This window comes from Thalia democratica, chromosome 8, assembly GCF_965202585.1.
Source record: "Thalia democratica chromosome 8, ktThaDemo2.hap1.1, whole genome shotgun sequence".
Lineage (NCBI taxonomy): Eukaryota > Metazoa > Chordata > Thaliacea > Salpida > Salpidae > Thalia > Thalia democratica.
The window spans coordinates 36,213,413-36,236,481 of NC_139172.1; the positions used below are offsets into that span (position 1 = coordinate 36,213,413).

General features: G+C 31.1%; 1 protein-coding gene across 3 annotated transcripts in view; it reads left to right on the forward strand.

Moving 5' to 3' along the window:
* The window catches only part of LOC145842766 (WD repeat-containing protein 19-like), a 29,679-nt gene extending 8,058 nt beyond the window's left edge, over positions 1-21,621 (forward strand). Inside the window, exons 7-27 of one of the 3 annotated variants that reach the window (XM_082950245.1) lie at positions 197-305; positions 1,516-1,678; positions 2,680-2,797; positions 3,659-3,843; positions 4,210-4,310; positions 5,598-5,738; positions 6,429-6,562; positions 7,489-7,652; positions 7,966-8,132; positions 8,490-8,689; positions 9,126-9,347; positions 9,884-10,052; positions 11,026-11,166; positions 11,748-11,963; positions 13,661-13,882; positions 16,596-16,745; positions 18,051-18,181; positions 19,121-19,293; positions 19,921-20,071; positions 20,437-20,569; positions 20,824-21,619. In XM_082950245.1, the coding sequence (XP_082806371.1) occupies positions 197-305; positions 1,516-1,678; positions 2,680-2,797; positions 3,659-3,843; positions 4,210-4,310; positions 5,598-5,738; positions 6,429-6,562; positions 7,489-7,652; positions 7,966-8,132; positions 8,490-8,689; positions 9,126-9,347; positions 9,884-10,052; positions 11,026-11,166; positions 11,748-11,963; positions 13,661-13,882; positions 16,596-16,745; positions 18,051-18,181; positions 19,121-19,293; positions 19,921-20,071; positions 20,437-20,569; positions 20,824-21,012 (3,379 nt within the window). In that variant the 3' untranslated portion in view covers positions 21,013-21,619. Of the gene's footprint in view, positions 1-196; positions 306-1,515; positions 1,679-2,679; positions 2,798-3,658; positions 3,844-4,209; positions 4,311-5,597; positions 5,739-6,428; positions 6,563-7,488; positions 7,653-7,965; positions 8,133-8,489; positions 8,690-9,125; positions 9,348-9,883; positions 10,053-11,025; positions 11,167-11,747; positions 11,964-13,660; positions 13,883-16,595; positions 16,746-18,050; positions 18,182-19,120; positions 19,294-19,920; positions 20,072-20,436; positions 20,570-20,823 lie in introns of all 3 variants that reach the window. The other 2 variants (XM_082950247.1, XM_082950246.1) reach the window with 2 other exon arrangements.
* The last annotated feature ends 1,448 nt before the right edge of the window (positions 21,622-23,069 follow it).

The window sequence follows — 23,069 nt, forward strand, 5'->3', positions numbered from 1 at the left end:
TATAACAGTTTCTTTGAACTTAATATCATACTTGTTTATTCTGACAACGAAGTTTTGTAACTGTTACGTCCATTAGTTCTGCAAGTTTAAGCTATTCACAAATGCTCGTCACAAACGCCCCCTTGTGTTTACGTTGTACGAGAACTAATACTGTTCAATTTAAATATAAAAGTATAACGTTGTTCTGCAATTGCAGGTACGGCAAAATAGAGTCGTACAGCTGGTACGGAGACAACTACATAATGATCGGGTTTTCACACGGCCACTTGGTGTCCATATCGACCCATCCCGACGAAATTGGAAAGGTTGGTTTTTTGTTGCAAATTCCTAACAGTTTTGTATGAGCTCGTGTAGTTGGAAATAGTATTACATTAGTAACAGTAACTTGAAAATTTTCATGGACGTTATTTAAACTAAATTTTTAACTGTTTTAATTACAAAAAAACTTTAAGTTGTTTTTAAAGATGTTTTGTATGCAAGATTTCGCACTAACGTATTCAGCTTTTTTGTAATTTATGCTCAAACAGCTTTGAAAAAACATGTTTGCGTTTTTACAATACAAAAACACGCTCTACTCAAGCCAGTTAAGTATTTCTAAGCTAAAACTGAAAAGAAAAACGTTTAGTTTGTCTCAAACGCACATTTAAAAAGAAATGTCAATTTTGTTTAAGCATATTTTGTTTTTAATTAGTTCTAGCTCTAATGTACAACGATCCGCTTCATTTATTTAGTTTTTTTTGTGTGGAATGCAAACTAAAAGAACACCGTTTTACTGTTTCAAGTTGATTCTAAAACACACATTTTCATAAGAGATCATCCACATTAAAACTTTAGGTGCTTTCTAGCAATCTTTAGAATGCAAGGTTCACATACAATATATATTTAAATTTTTTAAAAAATACTTGCATTTTAACTGTTTACAAATTATTATAAACGTACATTTTTCTCAGGAGATCTTTCATTCTAAAAAACTTAGAGGCGCTTAAACTTCGAGTGCTTTTTAATTGTGACTTGTATGCAACACTTTTCACTAACATATACAGTAAACATTTAAAGATTATTAAAATACCTACTTCCCATTACACCCATACACACTTCAAATTATTACCATCATATGTTGTTTCACAGCAGATCTTTTGATCAAGAACAGAAAAATATCATAAAGGAAAGTTTCGCAGGAACTATAACTTTTTTCCCAGGACATTATAAAAATACACACATACTTTCGCAGGAGATCTTCCACGTAAACATTTACTTTTACAGGAGATTTTCCACATAAACATTTACTTTCACAGGAGATTTTCCACGTTAATACATATACTTTCACAGGAGATTTTCCACGTTAATACATATACTTTCACAGAAGATTTTCCACGTAAACATATACTTTCACAGGAGATCTTCCACGTAAACATATACTTTCACAGGAGATCTTCCACGTAAACATATACTTTCACAGGAGATCTTCCACGTAAACATATACTTTCACAGGATATTATAAAAATACTTTCACAGGAGATCTTCCACGTGCGCAACCACCACGACTACCTGTCTTCGCTGGCGGTCAACCCGTCGCTGAACTCTGCTGCCACGTGCGGCGACTCCTCGGTGCACATACACGACGACATGAGCAAGCTGGAGGAGATCGGCGCCATCATCACCCCCGAACACGAGAAAGGTTGGATTTGTTGCTGAGTTGGTTAAGAAAATAATGTTTGTTTAAGGTCAGGGTTGTTGCTTTTTCAGGCCGTTTTGTAGAAAAAGCTCAATATTTTTTGAGAAAATCTTTTAGGTGTTTCTTTTTAGTTTCTTTCATAATTATCATCGCTGCCAAGCACAAGAAAGGTTAAGTTTTATTTAGTGAGTGAAACTTTAAATTTTTAATGATAGTTTAAGGTCAGGGCTGTTGTTTTTTCAGGCCGTTTTGAATTTTGAGATCAGAAAAGGTAGATCTTCTATAAACTATGTAGAAGTTGGCTATTTAATAAAAGTTTTAGTAAACTGTTTGATGGATTTGAAAATAAAATCATGTTAATTTTATTTCAAGGTTTTCGTTCTTTAGGGCAACTCAGGCTGTTTTGATTTCAAACTGAGTTAAGAGGGTACACGAAAATTAAAATTTGGATGATTAAAATTTCAAAAATTCAAATCATTTAGAAAAAAGTTCAAGGGCCATATCTCAAAAAATTAATGATACTTTTAAAAAATTAAAAAACGGGTTATAAAATTACTTACTACTTACAGACAATTTTTTATATTTTTCAAAATAAAAAAAAAACTTCTATTATCACTAAAATAAGAAATAAAGTTATGTATATCCTAGCAGAACTTAAAATCAATACTCTTTTAATAGAAAAAATAACTATCACAATCTCACTGATTAAGTCTTAGTTTCCAGTAAATATTAGAACAATCTTCTCAGGTCTGAAACTTTTCAGGTCTTTGTAACTATGTTCAATAAAATTACTTAAGAAATTCTAGGAAAATTTTTATTTAAATAAAAAATACATACATAAATAAAATTAAGTTAGCAAACAGAAAAGCCATAACAAAAATTACTCTTACAGTGAAAAAAAAAACTTGCAATTAAAACTAGTATAGCGTTTACAGTTATGCATGGTAGCACTATTTATATAAATTTTCCTCGGTTTTTTGTAAACATTAGAACAATTTTTTCAGGTCTGAAAGACATCCAGTGGACGAGCGACGGGCAGTTGCTGGCGATCAGCACCGCGAAGGGGAGGCTCCACTGCTACCTGACCAAGCTACCCATGCTGGCCGACACTTACGGCACCAGGTCAGTTCACATTTGAAAAATGTTCATTGATTGAACATTTTCGTATTGAATGATGATTGGTAGTTCAACGTCTGTTTTTGTATATGTTTTTAAATCGTAATAAGTTTGCATTTAAAAAACTTCCAATTATTTGATTTAAGTGTCCCAGATTTTTTTGCTTTTAATCACTAAAAAATAAAACTGTTCGCACAAGTTTTATTGTCACTTTTTTGTATAGGATAACAAAACAAGTAACTCGTGAAATACTTCAAACTTCCTTAAAGTAATTAATGTAGATAAATTATCTCAATTTGACAAAACTAATTATTTTCTATAATTACAGTATTTAGGTTAAAGGTAACGTGTATGAGATTTAATATCATTATCTATAAAATGGTCTTACGTCAAATTATTTCATGTGGCGTAATTTAAAATTATTTTAAAAACAAGTAAAAATAATTACAAGTTAACAGGTTTACGAATTGATATATCCATTTAAACATTAGAAAAAAATTTGATGTTTTTTTATTAAGATTCGCGCAATTTATAAATTAGAGATAGGGACAGTAAAATTTCAAAGTTAATAAAACACGTCAAATTGCAAACAGTGAGTGGAGTTAAAATTCAATGAAATTACAAACTATTGATTTAATTTGCTTATCTCTATCTTTCGTCTTCATCTCTCAAGAGTCGCCTGTTAATGCACTTTTTAATTCAATATTTTTAAACATTTTTTTTTCATCTTCATCCAAAGCGACCTGCCTTAAAGTCTTTGTTATTTAAGCGGAAACAATTATGTGCAGGTATAAATGTGTTATTGAGCTTTCGAATTATAAATTACATTTTTTTATATTTTTCTATTTGACATTTTCATCCATCCAGAGTGGCCTACCTGACGTCGTTGTTGGAAGTAACGGTGTTCAACAGTGTGGAGGGCGAGAGTGCCCGGGTCAAAAAAGTGTCCGTGGAACCCACGTTCGTGGCGTGCGGACCGGACCACATTTCAGTGGGCATGAACAACAGGGCCTGGTTTTACAGGGTAGCCCCCGGGGACTTCACCGAAGACGGTAAAATATGAATTTATTTTATTTATTTACTTACTCGTTTTGATTAATAATTTATAGTTTATTTATACATGGTTTATTTTAACTAAAATTTTTTAATACTTAAACATATTTTAAAATCCGCAAAAAATGTTGTCATGTTTTAATTTTGAGAGTTTATTTATTTTTTGTTTAACTTTTCTTTTTTCGTTGTTTACTTTTGCTTTTTAAAACTCATTTTTATTGATTTTTTTGTCATGTTTATTTTTTTTATTGCTAGATAGACTTTTATCGTTAATTATCAACACATAAAAAAACTTGTTGAAAATCGACTTAAAAAATTATATCACTTAAACCAAAGTTTACTTGCTTATTATCTTATACCTGCAGAAATGGGAACAACGAAGGAGTACTTGGGCACGATTGAAAGCATGAGCATGAACCTGACCCACGCAGCTGTCATGTTTGATGGGAAGCTGCAGCTTCATCAAGTAATTGTTGATTGTTACCGAGCTGTGTATTAAATGCCATAATAATAGATCGGATTTATTTATGTAAATACAAAAAAGAAATTTATGTGTTACAGCATTGAAATGCTAGTATACTTTATATTTATTTAATTAGTTATTTGAAGTTGTCTTATCTAACTAGGAGCATTAAACATTTTAGACTGATTTTTTGCCAACAATACTACTAGGCTTGATAACATAGTAGATAGTGTTTAATTATAGTTTAAATAGAAATTCTTATATGTACTAATACATAAAACTCTTTGTTCAGAGTTGCCATAAAACCTGGAATCCTGGAAAAACCTGGAATTTGTCAATTTAGATCAAAAAACCTTGAAAAAACCTAAAGTTTGGGAAATTTTGAAAAAAACTTGGAAAAACCTAGAGTTTTGAACAAAAATTGCTAAAACTGGAGAAACATTGAATTAAAAAAAAAATCGATCATCAAAAATGTCATCATCAAAAAGTTTTTAAATAAAAAAGTAAATTTAAAGTAGCTTCGCAGTATCTTTTCAATGTTTTTACACTATTTGACACAGTTTTTTACATTAAACTTAATTTTAAGGTAAAAATAGATACAAAAACCTGGAAGAAATTCAGAAAATCTGGAAGTAATTTCTCAAAAACCAGTGAAAACCCTGTTTATTGCTTGAAATATGGTAGATATATATATCTAATAGTTTTTTTGTTTATAGGTTGATTTTAGGGTATATGGGGGAAGGGTTAATAACTTTATACATCTTGATCTTAATTTGTAGAGATTTAACTAAGCTATAAGTTGATTTGCGCAGCTTAAAAATGATATTGCAGGTTAAAGTAGGAGAACACAATATGTTATAAAAGAAATTGATTAGAATTTTTGATTTTTAGTTTAAGTTTTTTTTTTCCTGAGTATAGAAAAATTTATAGATTGTTAAGTATATCTTCAAGTGGTCCTTTAGGTTTTTTATCTAATCTTTGTACTTTTTTGAAAGCTTTAATGGTAATATTTTAAACACCGTTACTTATAAAATAAAATTCTAAAAATATAAAGTATGGTAGACTAGTTTTTTTCTTCATAGGGCTCTAATTAGTTTTATTTTTATTATTAGAAACAAACTTTTTGAAAACCTATCGTAAGATTTGTTGACTCAAGAGCTAAGTTAATCATAAATAAAGCTGATCGTACTGTTTAAAATGATAATGAATCCAAACTAATTTTTGGTTTGATACTTGTTAATTTTTCTATAAAACTGCATGTATACATCCACACATAACACTCTAAAACAGATAGAAGCATCCAACTACGAACAGATGAGCAACGGAGACACGCAGCAACTCAGACAGGAAAAACTTTTTCCGCCGGATGGCGCTGAAGATCACATCACGTGCTGCACTCTCACCAATGACTTTTTAGTATACGGAACTCAGGTGCGTCAAACTGTAAATATAATTAAGGCCACATGGGAGGGGGTCCGACATTTTTTTTGCAAAAAATAACATTGGTTACAAAGCTATAAGATGCTTTTTACAGAACTACTAAAAGTTAATTGATTTATGAGATATAGTAATATGCGTAAAAATTTCCGATACAAAAGTATGGAGGATTGATTATTCATTGCAGATTTTCTCAGAATTTGAAAAATTAACTTAAAATTTATCTTCTCCTTCAATTTTTGATAATTTAATTTCTTACTTTTAGGAAATGTTTCTTGCAATATTAGAAAAAAATATTGAAACGATCTGAGACATTAAAGCAATTTTAACTCAATAAGTTTAATATTTTGGTACATGTCGTTTTTCATTATTAAAACGCAAACGATATTTTTTTAAAACTAGATTAGGTTGCGTTCAAATAGACAGTTAATTAGTTGGAAGTTGGTGATAAACCTACACATTCTTCAATTGATAATTAACCTAAATCTTTATTTTAATAAAAATACAACAGCAGTTTTTATGTTTGAATTGGCTAATTAAAATTACTACTTGTGGTATTTAATTTTTAAATATGTATTTAAGTACCTTTTTATATAACCTTAATCATGCTCCATTTAATTGCCGTCTAAACAAACAGACAGTAAATTCAATCACAAAAACGTTATTTAATATACAAATGTGCAGAATGGTAACGTGGTATACTTCCTTCTTGAAGATTGGAGCGAGGTGGAAAGCTACAAGCACGCCAACAGCATCAAGCAAGTTCACATGAACGACTGCGGCAGCCACGTAGCCTTCATCGACCACAACAATGAAGGGTTTGTTTTTGGCTGTCATGACAGAATTGAATAGTTTTTGATAAAAATATTTATTGATTTTTTAATTTTTTAAAACATCACATTTTTATATTGACGTGCTTTGTAATTGATATTCTCTTTAACATTCTGTTATTATTTTTTCATAATCAGATTTTTTGTAATATTTTAGTTATGCTACAGTCTTATATTAACAATATGGAAAATGTTAAGATTTACAAGTTTTTAGTTGTTTTTTTTTTTTTGAATGGAAATGTAATGTATGTTCTATACAAAAACTCAAACAGTAAAAATTCAAGAACTAGAATGAAAATAACTTTTTAGAACTATTCCAATTAATTGATAAGCAAACGCTTAGATAATTTGTGTAAATTTTTTTAAATTTATTGGTATATTTTAAAGGTTTTATAATGTTTAAATATACATGTATATTAATAGGTTTATTGTTCGTATAAACACAGTGATGTTTTTGATAGTTTCTCGATCTACACAATAGTTTGTATAAGGAAGTTCTCTAAAATTTAGTTAATTCTAATTGAGATAACAAATACTCAAATAATAAACTCTATACATATGATCCTTGTTTATAACTGACTAAATTTCTCACTTAGTTAAACTGAAAATATACGAAAAGTAGTTGAATCTCTCATTACATAAGTAATTATATATAATTTTAATGGTTAAATTATAAACTTTTATTCACATTTATTTATTTGTTAACAATTAAGGTTGATCTTACTAACATACTGTTTTAAAGGATCGTTTGCTTAAAGCGTATTTCCAAGCATACTATTGCGAAAAACATTTGATCTTTATAATACAAAACAAGAACATAGCAGTATTTTAATCGTAACGTATTAAGCTAAAATGTTTCTACTAACTTATCAGAATTTTTAAATGAATTAAACAAATAAGTAAATTTCGAACAGAGTCATATACAACCCTGTGGACGGGCTGGTGCTCACCATCCCTGACATGGTTAGCAACGCGCGGGGGTTGCTATGGGAGACGAACCTGATAGACCGTGACGTGTTCGCGGTGTTCGACGAGGAGAACATCTACACTTACGTGCTGCACAGGGAGTCGCTGCAAGGTGGTGTTTTGTTGGATAAGTTAAAAAAAAAAATTTAGTAAACTTCAACTGGCACAGATTTTGCTTGTCGAAAATGTTTTTGAAATAAAAATTATAAAACTATGTTTTTTTTTCATGAGACAATTTTAAATTTTTGGTGATAACAGATAGAGAGGTTTTTTTTTTGATAAAATTTCAAAAAGTATAGTTTTGGTTTGTCATAAATATTACATGAAAAAGACGACAAAGATATTTTAACTTTTATCTAAAAAATTTTTGCTCTTAAATTTTCATCATATAACGATTTCACAACAAACCTTCCACGCACGCACAGGAGCGCACATTAAATTGGCGGGAAAAACGAGGCTGCCGTTCAACCAGAAACCGCTGCTGCTGAACAACGGCGTGGTGACCCTGCAGCTGGGCAGCGGGAAGGCCACCTCTTTATTGCTGGACTCCCACTCGTTCCTACAGATGGACGAAGCCGGAAACACCGTGGTGGTTCGTTGTTTGTTTGGTTTTGATGAATGTTTTTTTTTATAACTAGCGCGTTGTTTATTTGTGCTTGTCAGCACAAAAGAAGTAATTAGGGTTTATGATATTCACACTGACATTCAACACTGTAAATGTTGTTTTGTTTACAAACAACAAGGTGTTGTTGTCAGTATTGTTTCATTAAAATGTGGATCACAAAAAACTTTGGTCGGAAATAAATTTTGCAAGCTGTTTTTAATTTCATGAGACAAGAAACCTATCTAGTAATCACGACTAAAACACTCAAACAATACCTAAAAACCGTTTATATGAAAATAAATTCACTTGTTTCTTGTTTCACAACCACACGCACACAATTTGCAGTACGACGAGGGCTGCCTCGCGAAAGCCGTCGCGCTGAAGCGTTGGAACGAGTGCTGGGACTGCTGCGTGGACATAAGCAAGCAGCAGTGCTGGGAATTGCTCGGTGAAGCGGCCCTGCGGAGCCTCGACGTGGATTTCGCCGTCAGAGTGTACCGGCAGCTGCAGGACGCTGGCATGGTGCTCGGACTGCAGAAGTTGAGGTTTGTGTGTTTTGAAGAATTAAAAGTTTTGTTATATTAAATAATTAGTGCTTTGTGCTGGTAAATGTTCTGTCGGTTTTTTTCTACTTTATAGGAAAATTTAGATTTCAATATTTTTAAAAGTTGTCTTTTGTTTTGATAAAGGCTCTGTTTATTTCAACTGTTTTGAAGTAATTTTAAACTTAGAATTTAAACACGGACTATGATGGTATAACGTTTACGTTTTTCCATAAAAAACAAAACTAGTCATTAGCTAAACATGTTTTCCGTTATCTAACATAAAATTTTTTTTTGCTAAAAAACCAGCACCTTTCTTTTCAAACCAAAATCCGGTGCACCGCTATTTTCTACAAAACTTAAAATTTGTATTTTAAAACTGTCATGTTTACCTGTTACATGTCAAATTTCCATATAAAAAGTATGAGTACCCCAACAGAGACGTGGAAGACCGGAACCTGGTGGCGGGAACGATCGCGTCGTACATGGGCGACTTCGACCAATCGCAAGCGCTGCTGCTGAAATCGTCCAATCCGGCGGCGGCGTTGGAGCTGAGGCGGGACCTGATGCACTGGGACACGGCGCTGCAGCTGGCCGGCAAGCTGGACCAGAGCCAGATACCGTTCATCGCGAGGGAGTACGCCCAGCAGCTGGAGTTCACGTTGGTGCTGTGTTGTTGAAAAGTGTGCATACAGTGACGCTGCGTTGCAAATAAAAAGTGTTGTTTGCGGTATTCCCCCTTTGGGAAGTCCTTATCTTAATAGTTAATTTAGCTGTATTGGTATTAATTGTTTTTGTTTACTCCTTTTTTTATTAAATTGTCTAAACGAATTTGTATGAAAAAAATCAAACCTAATTTAGCGTGCAGGTTCAGTTTCCAAGAAACCCCTTTATTCACATAACTTTGACTTTATAGCTTTCCAAAATTTTAACACATAAAGCAAGCTGATTTTAAAAGATTATCGCTGTAAGCTACTTTGTAAGGCTTTGCATAAAATATTTTCTGAAAATAAAAAAGCACACACGTTCGAACAACTGCAACTTTTCCCGAATTTTAATACTAAAATAAACGGATATTCTTTCCTGATGTTTTTATTACAATCGTACAACCTTTGCGTTGCAATGATAAAATACTTGCTTAACGTTAACGTTATAAAATAAAATAATAAACTTTCATCACAAAATATTTGCACGCAGGGGCAACTACGTCTTAGCCAATCAGAACTACGAGAAGGGGCTGACCAATGAGGACGAGCAGCACGATGACGTGTGCCTGGCAGGGCTGGCCCGGACCCTCATCAGGCTGGGCAACATCAGGAAGGGGCTTGACATCGCACTCAAGCACCCCAACCACAATCTCAAAAAGGTGAAGATTTGCGATTGGTATCTTGAAAAACGTGCAAATTTTTTGCGTATTTGATGAGCCAGCGAAAACCTTATTTTAATGTCATTTTTAATTTTAATCATTAAAAATTAAACATGAGATAACGGTATGTACATATAAAAAAGATAAAAAGCTTTAGATATTTTTATATGTACCGTTATCTTTAGCCCACCTTACCCAAACAAGAAAAACAAAAAATAATGTTTAGTGATTAAGATAAAAAATGACATTAAAAAAAGGTTCTTTTTTTGCTGTTACAGCAAATGTGACTTGCTACTTTTATGTTAATGATTTACATGGTTTTCGAAGCTACCCATTTATAATTGATAATGTATAAGTCACTTTGTTTTTCTGTTCAAAATTCTTTATTAAAGTTTGTATGTTCGAAAAATTGGGTGCACTTTGTGTTATGAATATGTAGCAGTTGGTTTCGATCTATATAACTTTTTGTTAAGTTTCTCATTGTCTCTCTACGTATATACAGGGTTGCCACTTAACCTGGAAACCTGGAATTTTAGAATTATGAAAAAATCTGGAAAAACCAGGAATTTTAACAATTTTCACATTATCAGTAGGAAAATTTCGATTTGACTCAAAAAATCTATCGTACAAATAAAAAACTTTTGTCATCATAAAAATTTTTTTTCCTTAAAAAACACATTTGAAATAGCTTTACAGTATATTTTCGATGATTTTATATTATTTAAAACGGATTCTTACCTTAAACTTAACTTTAAACTACAAATAGACCCAAAAATGTGTACTTTTAAAAACCAGGAAGAAATTTGGAAAACCTGGAAAAATTTTTGAAAAAACGAGTGGCAACCCTGTATATAGCAAACTGGTTTTAGTTCTGACAAACTTTTCGCATGTTGGTGTGTTTTTACTAGCTTTACACTAGTTATTGAAATATAATGACACATAAAAATCGTCTTAAGTGTTTTTATCTTCGCAGGAGTGCGCTGCGATTTTGGAGCAAATGCGCCAGTTCCTGGAAAGCGCTTCGCTGTACGAGAAAAGTGGAAATTACGACAAGGCGGCTGCCGTCTACATCCGGGCTAAAAACTGGAACAAAGTGGGCGAACTGCTGCCTAAGGTGAGTAAAAATGTTGAACTGCAAAATAGTCTTGTCTTTATTTTTCAAATATATATTTAAAATAAAGGTCTTGGTTGAAGATCATAGTTAACAACTTATTAACATCTTGACTTTTTTGATATTTTTAACCACTGTTTACGATAATTTTCAAAAAGAAAAAACCTAATTTCTAAGCGTTGAATGAGCAAAAATTGAAGCTTCAAATCAAGCTCAAACAGCACATACAACTGATTCATTTCTTCAGCTAAAAAGTCATGTAAAAAAATCAAGTTTTAAACATTAAAAGTTACAAATTACACTCTCTAAAAGCTGAACAAAAACCTTTAAAAATTATTTATTCTCAAAAATTTACCACCAAACTCTCCGAATAAAATTTCAGGTGACACCACTGAATTCAAGCCAAAATAGCTTATTTTCATAAAAAAAAATCCCCACTTTACAAACCAATCGAAATCTGTTTTTTTTTTAACAGTACATTTAATAAAAAAAAATCCCCTAATTACAAACCAATCGAAATCTGTTATTTTAACTATTAATTTAATAAAAAAAAATCCCCACTTTACAAACCAAACTCCTTACAGGTGACGTCGCTGAAGATCCACCTGCAGTACGCGAAGGCGAAGGAGCAGGACCGGAAGTACGCGGAGGCGTGCGACGCCTACCACCGCGCCAACGAGTACGACCACGAGGTCCGGGTGTGCCTGGACCACCTGAAGGACGCGGAGAGGGCGGTGAGGGTGGTCAAGGCGTCCGGGTCGAGCGAGGGAGCCAAGATGGTCGCCAACTTCTTCATCAAGGTCAGACGGGGTTTTTTGTTTTTACTTTTGATGTTTTTCAAATTCAATATTAACTCTTATAAAAAGGTTGTCGTGAGATTTTTATTAGAGTGAGTGCGTTGATTAAACTTTAACTTTTTTTGTTAGCTTTTTTTATTGATTGTTTTTGTAGTTGTGTTATCTAATTGTTATAGTTTACCATAAAACATGTAGCTTTATTTTTAGGTTTAACGTCAGACTAAAGTATTTGATTGTTTAGTGTTTTTAATTTTTAGTAACAACATTTAAGCTTATTCTAAACGTTTGTACAGTGCTTACTCACTTATCCGGACATGTTGGGCGAGATTCTTCTGTAAAAGCATATTTCCGGATAAGCACAAAAAATAATTTTATCATAAAACAATATAATTGCTGTGTATTATACAATGCATCATAAATAATAAAAGCTTAGTTGCTCTTTTTCTGCTTTAAACTTTTTTTTAATTTTCAAAATGTCGTACAAAGCCGACCTGTCTATGCTAAACCGCTCGATTATAAACAACTTTGGCACATTATTTTCACCATTTCGCAATACTTTTTTTTTTAATGGTTAGTGCAACTTGTTTTTTTATTTATTTTAATTTCTTTTCCATTTCTAAACCTGGTATGTTGAGTGTGATAAGATTATTTTAAATGATAAAAAGCAATAAAAATTGTCATGCACCTCATCTTAAACTAAAATTGTTTGAGTTAACAACTTTTGTGTTATAGTTTAAATCAAGAATCAAACATAAAAGAACTGTTCTACATTTGTTTTCTAAACAAAAACTTGGAATTTAATCAGCTATAAAGAAAACTTTAAGAAATTAAATAATAACTTTAAGTCATGTTTCTAATAACATTGTTAAGAAATTTTTATTAAACTGACTTACTTTATATATATAATTTTTTTGACAACTAATCTAGTTTTAAACGAAGTTAGAATGTAAGCTTTAGTAGTATTATTACATCATAATAATGAACTAAATTGCAGACTTTATAAGTTCACTTAAATTTTTTTTACAGCATTAAAGCTTAAATATTTGTATCACATTAAAATGTATGTGTGGATATTGAAAAATTTTTTAATTTTTTTCTCGACTAAACTTTCCGGATAAGTGAATAAGCACTTTACTTATATGTAAATTTTTAGTAGTCGTTAAATTCTCCGTGTACATTAACCCAAGTATTTAAGAGTATTTTATAGATAAAGTAAAATTAAAAAAAAAAGCTTAAAACATGTTGAAAATTTTAAAATTTAGTAATTTACTTCTTTTTAAATGTAAATACCTTAGTTTTCTTTAACTTCAAAAAGTATCTGGCAAAAAACCTTACTTTTAGTATCAGCTTTTTTAACCATAGAACAATCAGTATATTTTTGTTTTACTTCGAAACGCAACCAGAAAATTGTTTAAAATTTGAAAACTTTATTGAGAAACATCCTTTATTTTGCCATATAAAAAAATCAAAAAACACAATAAATTGTTTTTTTAATATCATAAAATTACCCAAAATTATCCAAATGCTAATTTACAATAAACTTATTTGAGCAATATTAAAAAAATTAAAGTTTTTAATTTTTGAATATTTTAGAATTTTAAAATGCGTAACTAAACGAGAGTGCGTAACGTCACGAGTGCGTAAAGATGCGAGAGGTTACTGTATCATAAAATCACCCAAAATTCTCCAAATATTCACAGTTGGGCGACTACGGCTCGGGCATTCAGTTCCTGGTGTTGTCGGGTTGCAACGTGGAGGCGTTCCACACGGCCAAGCTGCACTCGCAGATGGGGGTGTACGCGGAGATAGTGGGCGACCAGGCCACCGAGGAGGACTTCCTCAGCATCGCCCTCCACTTCGAGAGCGAGAACAACCACCTGATGGCAGGCAAGTTCTTCCTCAAGTGCGGCAAGTACCACAAGGTTTGTTGCAATAGTTGTTTATAGTTTTTTTTTTTTGTTTTAAATGTTATACCAATATAAAAAGTACCACAAGGTTTGTTACAATGCTAGTACATTTGTTCGATTAAAATGGTTGTATACCTTGTATTTTTAATTGTTTTGTCTAATGTTACAACAATAGAAGTATCACAAGGTTCGTCGATAAAATAGTTGTTTATAGTGTTTTTTAATTTTTTTTTTCTAATTCTACAACAATTAAAAAAAAACAACCAATTTTAATAAGGTACTTAGAATTTTGCTCGATTAATTGCTAGTATATCATTTTTTTATATAAGTATTAGGCAAGTATTACAAGGTTCGTTACAATACTAATACATAAGGTTTGTTCGATTAAAATGGTAATATATCTTGTATTTTCAACTGTTTTTGTAATGTTACAACAATAAAAAAAACAACTGATTTTTATAAGGTACTTAAAATTTTGCTCGATTAATTGCTAGCATATCATTTTTTATATAAAAATAACAGGCAAGTATTACAAGGTTTTTCGGTTTGGTTTTATTTAAGTGTGTTATGTTTTCAATTCTTTTCTATTTTTGAGATTTTGGTCAGACCCCGGTTAATTCGATTTAATAGTCTCGTAGAGTTGTATATATTATAAAAAGTTTAGTTTACTTTATGATGTGGTTTAGCCTTTGGTTTTGTGGATAATGAAACATGTTGATTGATGTTATAATTATAATAATATTAAAAAATCATCATTTTATAACCAATTTAAGCACTACTTATTACAAATAATAGCTAATATTAAGTTTATTTATTTAAACAAAGGCAATGACGTTTCACTCCAGAGGGATCTTCAGGCCTACAAAATAAAAAATAAGAGATGGATAAGTAAATTTACTTTTTTTTATTATTTAATTTCTTATTTTTTATTTTGTAGGCCTGAAGATCCATCTGGGGTGAAGCATCGTTGCCTTTGTTTCAATAAATCGATTTAATATTAGCTTTGTCTCCGAAACTAGTTTTGTCGAGACCTTTTGTGCTTAAGGAATACTTCTTACATACATCAACAAATAATGCTAGTAATTCATTATTATGATATAAAGAATGATATATCTATATTAAAAAAAAAAATTATTTATTTATTATTTTTGAGACTACAATCTAATTATAGAATTCAAAGTAATTTTAAGTTCTCAATCTTATATTTGAAAGAAAAAATTTGAAAATTATAAGAAAAATTAAAATTTTAAATTAACTAATTTGCACGCTCGCAAAAGTATTAGGTTGCACAAATATTTATGAAATTATTACAATTTCTCAAAGTATAAGTTTAAGCGTTTGCTAATAAAGATCCTAGCGAAAAAAGTTTACTGGTAAATATAACAATGAAATATATTTTATTTCACTAACACATTCTTTTGTGTGTTATCAAGTTAACACACTTCAACGTAGCCCCGTAACAAATATCACCTTGTAACAGAAATTTACTTTACCCGACTTACGATAGTTACAATTTTTACTTTTATCGTTCTTGGCTTTAAAACTATTAACTAATTATCTTACTTAACATGTAATGTATCTACAGTTTAAGTTGTGTTGTTTTTATGTACGGTGCTGTAACTTAATTATTGGTCAGCGCTTTGAATGGTAAATAACAATTTTAATTTTGGCGTCTTCCGGGTCTGCGTGTAAGTGGTTCAAATTTTAATATTTAAATTTGTTATTTTAACTTCTATCTAACTTTAGTAATGTTATAATGCAGAGTTTACCATTATAAACATTTTATAAATGCATACTACCCCAAGTTTCTATGGCTTTAACCACCTTAAGCTATTTATTAATTTATTTTAGTAATTAATGTATTTTGTTTTACTTCTTTTTATTTATAATAGACTACTTACTATATATTTAAAATAAATGTATTTTTATTAAATAATAATTTATAATTAATAAAAGTGTCATACTCCTTTTTTCAAACATAAAAAATAAATTATCTAGTTTGCAAACCAAGGTAAATGACTTGCTTTAATTTTATGTAGTAGAGCGTAAATTAGACGTAATTGTTATATATTTTCTTGAAGTTTAACAACGGTTTAAACTTATGAATCAGTATTTCTAAATTTTCATGTGAGTGCTTTATATTATGAATTGTTATTTTATTTTGTATTAAACTTTACTTCCTCATAATTCATACTTAATAGTGACAAAATATTTTACAACAGTTGGATTTAACATTATATATTGTATCTGCTATTAACCATCAATCTACAATAATCTATAGTATTTATTCTTATTTTTGTTAAACACGTATATATATATATATATAGAATTAAGTTATTTAACTTAATAAATTAAATTTTTCACACTGAGCCCCCCTATAGCTACTTTAGCTTCTATTATTTCCTACAGTGATCATTTTTTACAGAGCTCCGTTGAAGTGTGTTAACTTGTTAACACACAGAAACCTGTGTTAGTGTAATAAAAAACGGATGCTGTTTAAATTTGATATTATTTTGAAATTATGAGTTTCTTCTTTCAAGAATTGATTTTACAAGCTAATAATTATTAATATAATAATAATATTATTTGTTTTCTTAAAACAAAAACATACAATATTATCATGAAATTATTATAACCATTTTGTATAACATTTTATTGTTATAATTTGTAATAATTTTAAAAATAGAAAGCTATACTGCCGTATTTATACACATTTAATTACAACCAGGCGCTGAAACATCTGCTGAAATGCGGTGAAACTGAAGACGAGGAAGAAGTTATTCATTTATCCGTGCAAGCGGTTGCGGCTGCCCAGGATGTTCAATTAACCAGACAATTATCCGATTATCTGCTCGGTGAAAACGACAACCTTCCCAAGGTTTGTATTGCAAACATTTTGACAAGATTGCTACGATTCTTATATGTATTTATTTTTGTGAAATACTTGTTGATTATATACTAATACAAGCTATGCTTTTTAATTTTCCAAAAAGCACCATTTTATAGACAAAATTTGCATATTTATGGTGATCATGACTTCATAATCCATCAAAAGCAGTTAGTATGTTTTTAAATTTATGTCAATAAGTATAAGCTTTCATTTAAGATTTAAAAAGTTTAGGACATGAAAAAGTTATTTTATTACTGTTTAAGTCAAAAAATCGAAAAATATGCGATTTTTGGGGTAGAAATTAGTTTTTTGGTTGGCATAATTTTTTTTTGCAGTTTTTTCTTAATGAAGCAAAAACATATCTGCATCATATGGACTTATAAGTCAAGCAAACATCACCCAAATACTTGCTACCCCTACTCGTAGAAGTTTTAATTTTGTAGGATCCAAACTACTTGTTTAGACGTACATGGTAATTTAAATAGGTTTACTATGATTTCACTTAAGCCTATAACACACTTTGATAGATTACAGTTGTCTCCGAAACTATGATTTAATCAACTACAAATGTTACAAGACCTTACAAAAATCATGACATATCATTCATTCATTAGTAGTAGCCATTTCATATGAGTATAAATTTAAATATAATTTTAGAACTCGTTATAATAGGGGTGGGTATCGTACGGCCGCGGGCCTGATCCGGCCCTCTAATGTTTACAGAGTTAAGTGGAATCCAGCCCGTGAGCATGTAAATCTTTCTAAACCAAAATTTGTAACTTACCATCGATATTCGGGATTGAAAATAAAAACCAAAAAAAAAAAGATTTTACTTACAATTGAAGAAAAATTTGAAAATTACCTTAGATATAGTAAAGAAAGGTCACATAGTTTTTTGTCGAAATGAATTGAGTAATTTTTACCATGTTACTTTTAATGTCTGGTTTAACCACATTGGTATACTACCAAAATCCATCCGCGTTCAAAATCCGCATGATTTTTTTTACATTTTCCTTATTTACTTATCTGTTTGATATACTTTTTGAATTTTTTAAAGTTTTTTTTTATTTATTTTTCACTATCACTGTTACCCCTAACCCTTACCCTCGTTCGGAAAGCGCTTCTCGAATTTGACTTGGTGGATTTTGATCGGGTGTATTTTGAATGCGGGTGGATTTCAAACGTGTCCTAACCATATTAGTATAAGTTAAAGTAAGGAAATAAATATGCATAAACGTTTAAATGCACCAAAATTCAATAATTTTTTTATTTAACTCTACGCAATTTTCGCAGGATCCCAATTACTTGTTCAAGATGTACATGGCGCTGGGCCAGTACGGAGAAGCGGCCCACACGGCAATCATCATCTCGAAGGAAGAGCAGAACAACGGAAACTACAGGAAGGCCCACGACCTGCTCTTCAGGTTTTTCGTTTGCTGTTGGTTCAAGAAGTTTTGACAAAACGGTTTGAGGTTGAGTGGGTTTGAGAAACAGTTACTGAGGCCAAGTTGAAAGTTTCGAGTTTGGCGTTGTAAAAAGCTTAGAAATTATTTGAAGATACGCTTAAGTATGCATGTGGAGATCTGAAATTAGATATTTTTTTCTTTATTTTGTTGTTTTTATTAAACATATGCCAAGAAAAAATCAGTAAACACTCACAAACGGGAAAAGAAGTTTTTAGATGCAGACTTGAGTATTAAGAAAATAACTTTAGTTAGATAAAAACCAACTTTGCTACAATGATTATTATTAAAAAAATTTACTTATGATATACATCAATCAAAAACAATATAGAGAAATATAACATATTGAGAATAAAATCTCAACAAATTGTTTGTTGAAGCATTATATAGAAAAAATATCACGTTGGTTTTTCAGATGTTTTTGTTGCATAACTTCATAACGCACACTAGATCATTTAGTTTAAAAAAATCATTTTGAAACTATACTCGTATTTTGTTTCATTTGTATTTATGATTAAATGGCATTTAAACTTGTTGAAAACAAATGTTTTCACATGCGTTCAGGTCTGCATCTAAAACATTTCACTCATAAATTGTTGTGCGCACAGTAAAACAAACTCTGCACAAAACGCTGTTTTATTTTCCCAATACTCCCCGTTGCGGAACGACTCTCTAGTTCATGGGTCGGCAAACTGCGGCCCGCGGGCCAAATTAAAACTTTTATTCAACTAGTTTAATATATTAACATTCTTGAAAACGCAAAAATAAAAGTTTAATGTTATCTTTAAAGGATAAAAATAGCCTAATTTTTTTTTCAAAAAAATTTGCTTTAAAAGTGTTTTCTAAAGCACATAAACCTGCCGACCCCTACTCTCTAGTTCTAACAATGCATCCACGCAGCATGCTCCGGGAGCTGAAGGAGCGGCAGATCAAGGTGCCGACGGAGATGGAGACGAACCTGATGATCCTGCACAGCTACCTGATCGTCAAGCACCACGTGAAGGGCGGCGACCACCTAACCGCCGCCAGGCTGCTCGTCCGCGTCGCCGAGAACATTTCCAAGTTCCCCAACCGTTAGTTTCGACCGCTCATGTAAAAATGTTTTAATTAAACGTTGAAATGCTGTTTTTCCCTCTTTAAAGTTATTTTAACGTTCAAAGCTAAACAAATTTTTCGCTTTTTTTTACGTTTTAAAGTCTAAAAATGTATACACAACTACAATGGCAGCTTCCAACCGGTACTTGTTTGTAACTTTTGATCAGATGTTCAAATTAAATGTAGTAATTACGTATTTTTTATTTAGAACTATCTATAATGACAGCTTCTTCATATGTAAAGTTTTAAAATTACAAAATTTATTTAACTATTCAAAATATAATTTTAAGCGTTTGTTAACAAAAGATCCTAGCAAAACAAGTTCACTGGAATATATAACAAAAAAACTATTTTTTAATATTTAAGTGTCCTGGTTTGTTTCACAAACACTACGAACCAAAATTTCAATAAATAGTTATTCACACTACAACTGTTTAAACACGATAAACTACTTTAAACTGTGAAACTTATTGTTCTTACTACTTTCAACGTTATTTAGTTTTAAGTTCACTTCAACCAGCTCATACTCAAAAACCTTAAAGAAAACCAATTATAAAATTGCTGATCATTATTTATAATTACCGCACTACAACAAACACACACAGACATAGTGAACATACTGACGTCGACGGTGGTCGAGTGCCACAAGTCCAAGCTGCTGCAGTCCAGTTTCGGCTACGCCGCCATGGTGCTCAGGCCCGAGTACCGGTCCCTGATCATGCCCGGAATCAGGAGGAAAATCGAAAACATCGTCAGGTTTTTTTCGAGAGCTTTCACTTTAATTGAGATTTTAAGTATTCGGCTTTTTTACTTTACAACAAAAAAGAAGAACTTGTATTTCTTTTTAACTTTAATTTAGAATATGTTATTTTCGAGAGTTTTGCAAGTTTATATACTTAGCCAATGTGCAAAAAAAACGAATAATGTGCACAATAAAATATTTAAACCAAACAATTAACAAAAATTTCAAAATTGCTTTTAGTATTTTGTCAATTTTTTTTCTACCAATATTTAAGTGTGTAACAACCTCCACAACTAAAATGTAACAATACTCACTGCAACCAACCCGCGCAACATATGTCATGACGTCACGTCACCTAACCGATTATGACGTCACACAGGAAGCGGGAGATGAGGGACGCGGCGGACGCGGACGACGAGACTTCCCCGTGCCCGTTCTGCCAGTTCGAGGTGGCCGACTTCCAGCTGGTGTGCCCGTCCTGCAGGAACAACATTCCCTACTGCGTGGCCACTGTGAGTCGTTTGTTGGCGATCGCTTTTTTATGTCATACAAACCACCTGTAACGACTCGAAAGACTTTAAATTGACCATAAAAACTGTTTGCATTTTTTTAGGTTAAACTTCTATTTTAAGGCTTGTAAAAATCTAAAATATGTTTTTATGAGAATTGAATTTAACACGCACATTTTAAACAACTCTGAGAAAAACTTGGTTTGGCTGCAACGGTAAAAATGCACCACTAATTTCCTTCAACACTCAACCGACAGGGCCGGCACATTTCGACGAAGGAGGCGGTGACGAGGTGCCCCATGTGCCAGTTCCTCGCCTTCTACGAACCCTTCCAGGACCACGTGACCGGTGAGGACGGCTCGTGCCCGATGTGCTCCACCCGCGTCACCCCCGACCAGCTGCTCAAGGTGAAGAACCTCCGGCAGCTGCTGCAGGACGGCCTGTGACGTCACAGAGCAAAGCGACGTCACAACGATACTGAGTTTTTTTTATAGAAAAGTGGAATTTCGGTCGCATGACGAAATAATACTAGTTTTAATTTTTCGTTTTCAGCTTAAAAGAGAAACGCAATCAAAATAACGATGCAAACATTTTACTCAAGAGCAAATAAGTAGCGATTTTTACGCTTCCATGGCAAGTTAATTTACTTTTGAGAATTGTTTTAAATAACTGTTTTAACGATTACAAACTTCGCTTAGTCTTATCAGAGCTTTAAAGTCGCTGTTCTTTGAAGCCATGAACTTTTTTTGGTTAAAGTCTGTTTTTTACGCTATTAAAGCCTTAATTTCATTACCTTGTGTTTCATGTTTTGCACAATTTGTAAAATATCAAAAGCTGTTTTTATGACTTCTAAAATACCATTATTCGTTTCGTTTATTTTATAGTACTTGATCAATGTTTTTATTCTGATAAAAACTAATTTAATATTTTTTTAAACATTTCAATCAACACTACAAAAAAAAACTTTTTCGTTTTAAACAAAACACAGCCTTGTTTCCACACGCTCCATTGAACAAAAATTTACTTTTAATTTTTGTCTTTTTGTAGTGGAAGTCGTTGTAGTTTGAACTAGCAACAATAAATTTTTACTGTAGACAGTGTTATTATGAACTCATTTAATTAACCTGAAACATATTTTTGTATAAATTCATAGTATATAAGCAGAATTTTATATTGATAAGCTTTTAAAAATGAAAACACAGAACCTGACAGTCACAGTTTCGCATCCAAGGTATTTGGCGTTAGTTGTGTTTTAAATAAGTTCGTGAAAAATAATAGAACTATTAGAACGTAAAAGGATGTACCTTGCCTGATTAATCTTTTTATATTCTAGCTAATGCTATTAAAATGTTCTACTGCTAATAGTAAAGCGCATATAATTTAATATTTGAACTTAAAGTAGGTTTCATACTAGCGTTTATGTTATACTGGCATATTTATACTAGCATATATAGAAGTTACAAAAATAGTGTTTCTTAATTTAATTAACAGTAAGAATAGTATAGTTTTAAGTATCTCAAATCTTTCCTTGGTTGTGTGTTGTTCTCCGTGATTTTTTTTGTCTTTATCAAAATCGTTTTAGATAAAAAGTCTTTTTTATTTTACAAAAAAATCTACAAAGTTATAAGTACTCGTTACATTGCCTAAAGTACTTTCAAAAAAACTCGTCTTTAGTAGGCAATCATATTAGAACTGAATTAGTTCAAAATTTTCTTGCTATAAAAAGTTTTAAAGAAATATATTATGACGTAATTAATAATCAAGTTTTAAAGTAAACTTTGTTTTAAAATGCCTGGCTTTGAAAATTTAAAAAGTTTTTCAAATAGTAAATCTTATTAGTATCTTTTAAAGTATTATACCACATTAAATCAAACACATCAAAGTTTAACAATTTTAATTCATTTAGTCCTTTGTCTTTGATTTTATTTAATTTTTTGTTATTTAATTTCATTTAGTTTTTGCGAGTTTAAACTAAAGATACTAACAAAATTTACTATTTTAAAAGCCAGGCATTTTAAAACAAAGTTTACTTTAAAACTTGATTATTAACTACGTCATAATATATTTTTTTAAAACTTTTTATAGCAAGAAAATTTTGAACTAATTCAGTTCTAATATAATTGCCTACTAAAGACGAGTTTTTTTGAAAGTACTTTAGGCAATGTAACGAGTACTTATAACTTTGTAGATTTTTTTGTAAAATAAAAAAGACTTTTTATTTAAAACGATTAATTTGATTAAGACTTGTTTTACTTTTATTATTCTACTCTTGCTAAGACAAAGTTACTTAAAACAAAAGTTTGATGATTTTCATATGATTAAATGCACATAAGTTATTTATGGAAATTTGAACTTATTGGTGACAGATCGTTTTTTTGGCTAGCTCATGAAATTTACCCGGAGACACTAAGATACAGGTCTTACCGAAACAATCAGTTCAGATTAATACATTGCTTAGGAGTTATAAGCTATGTAATGAAACTGACATTTCATTTTAGTATTT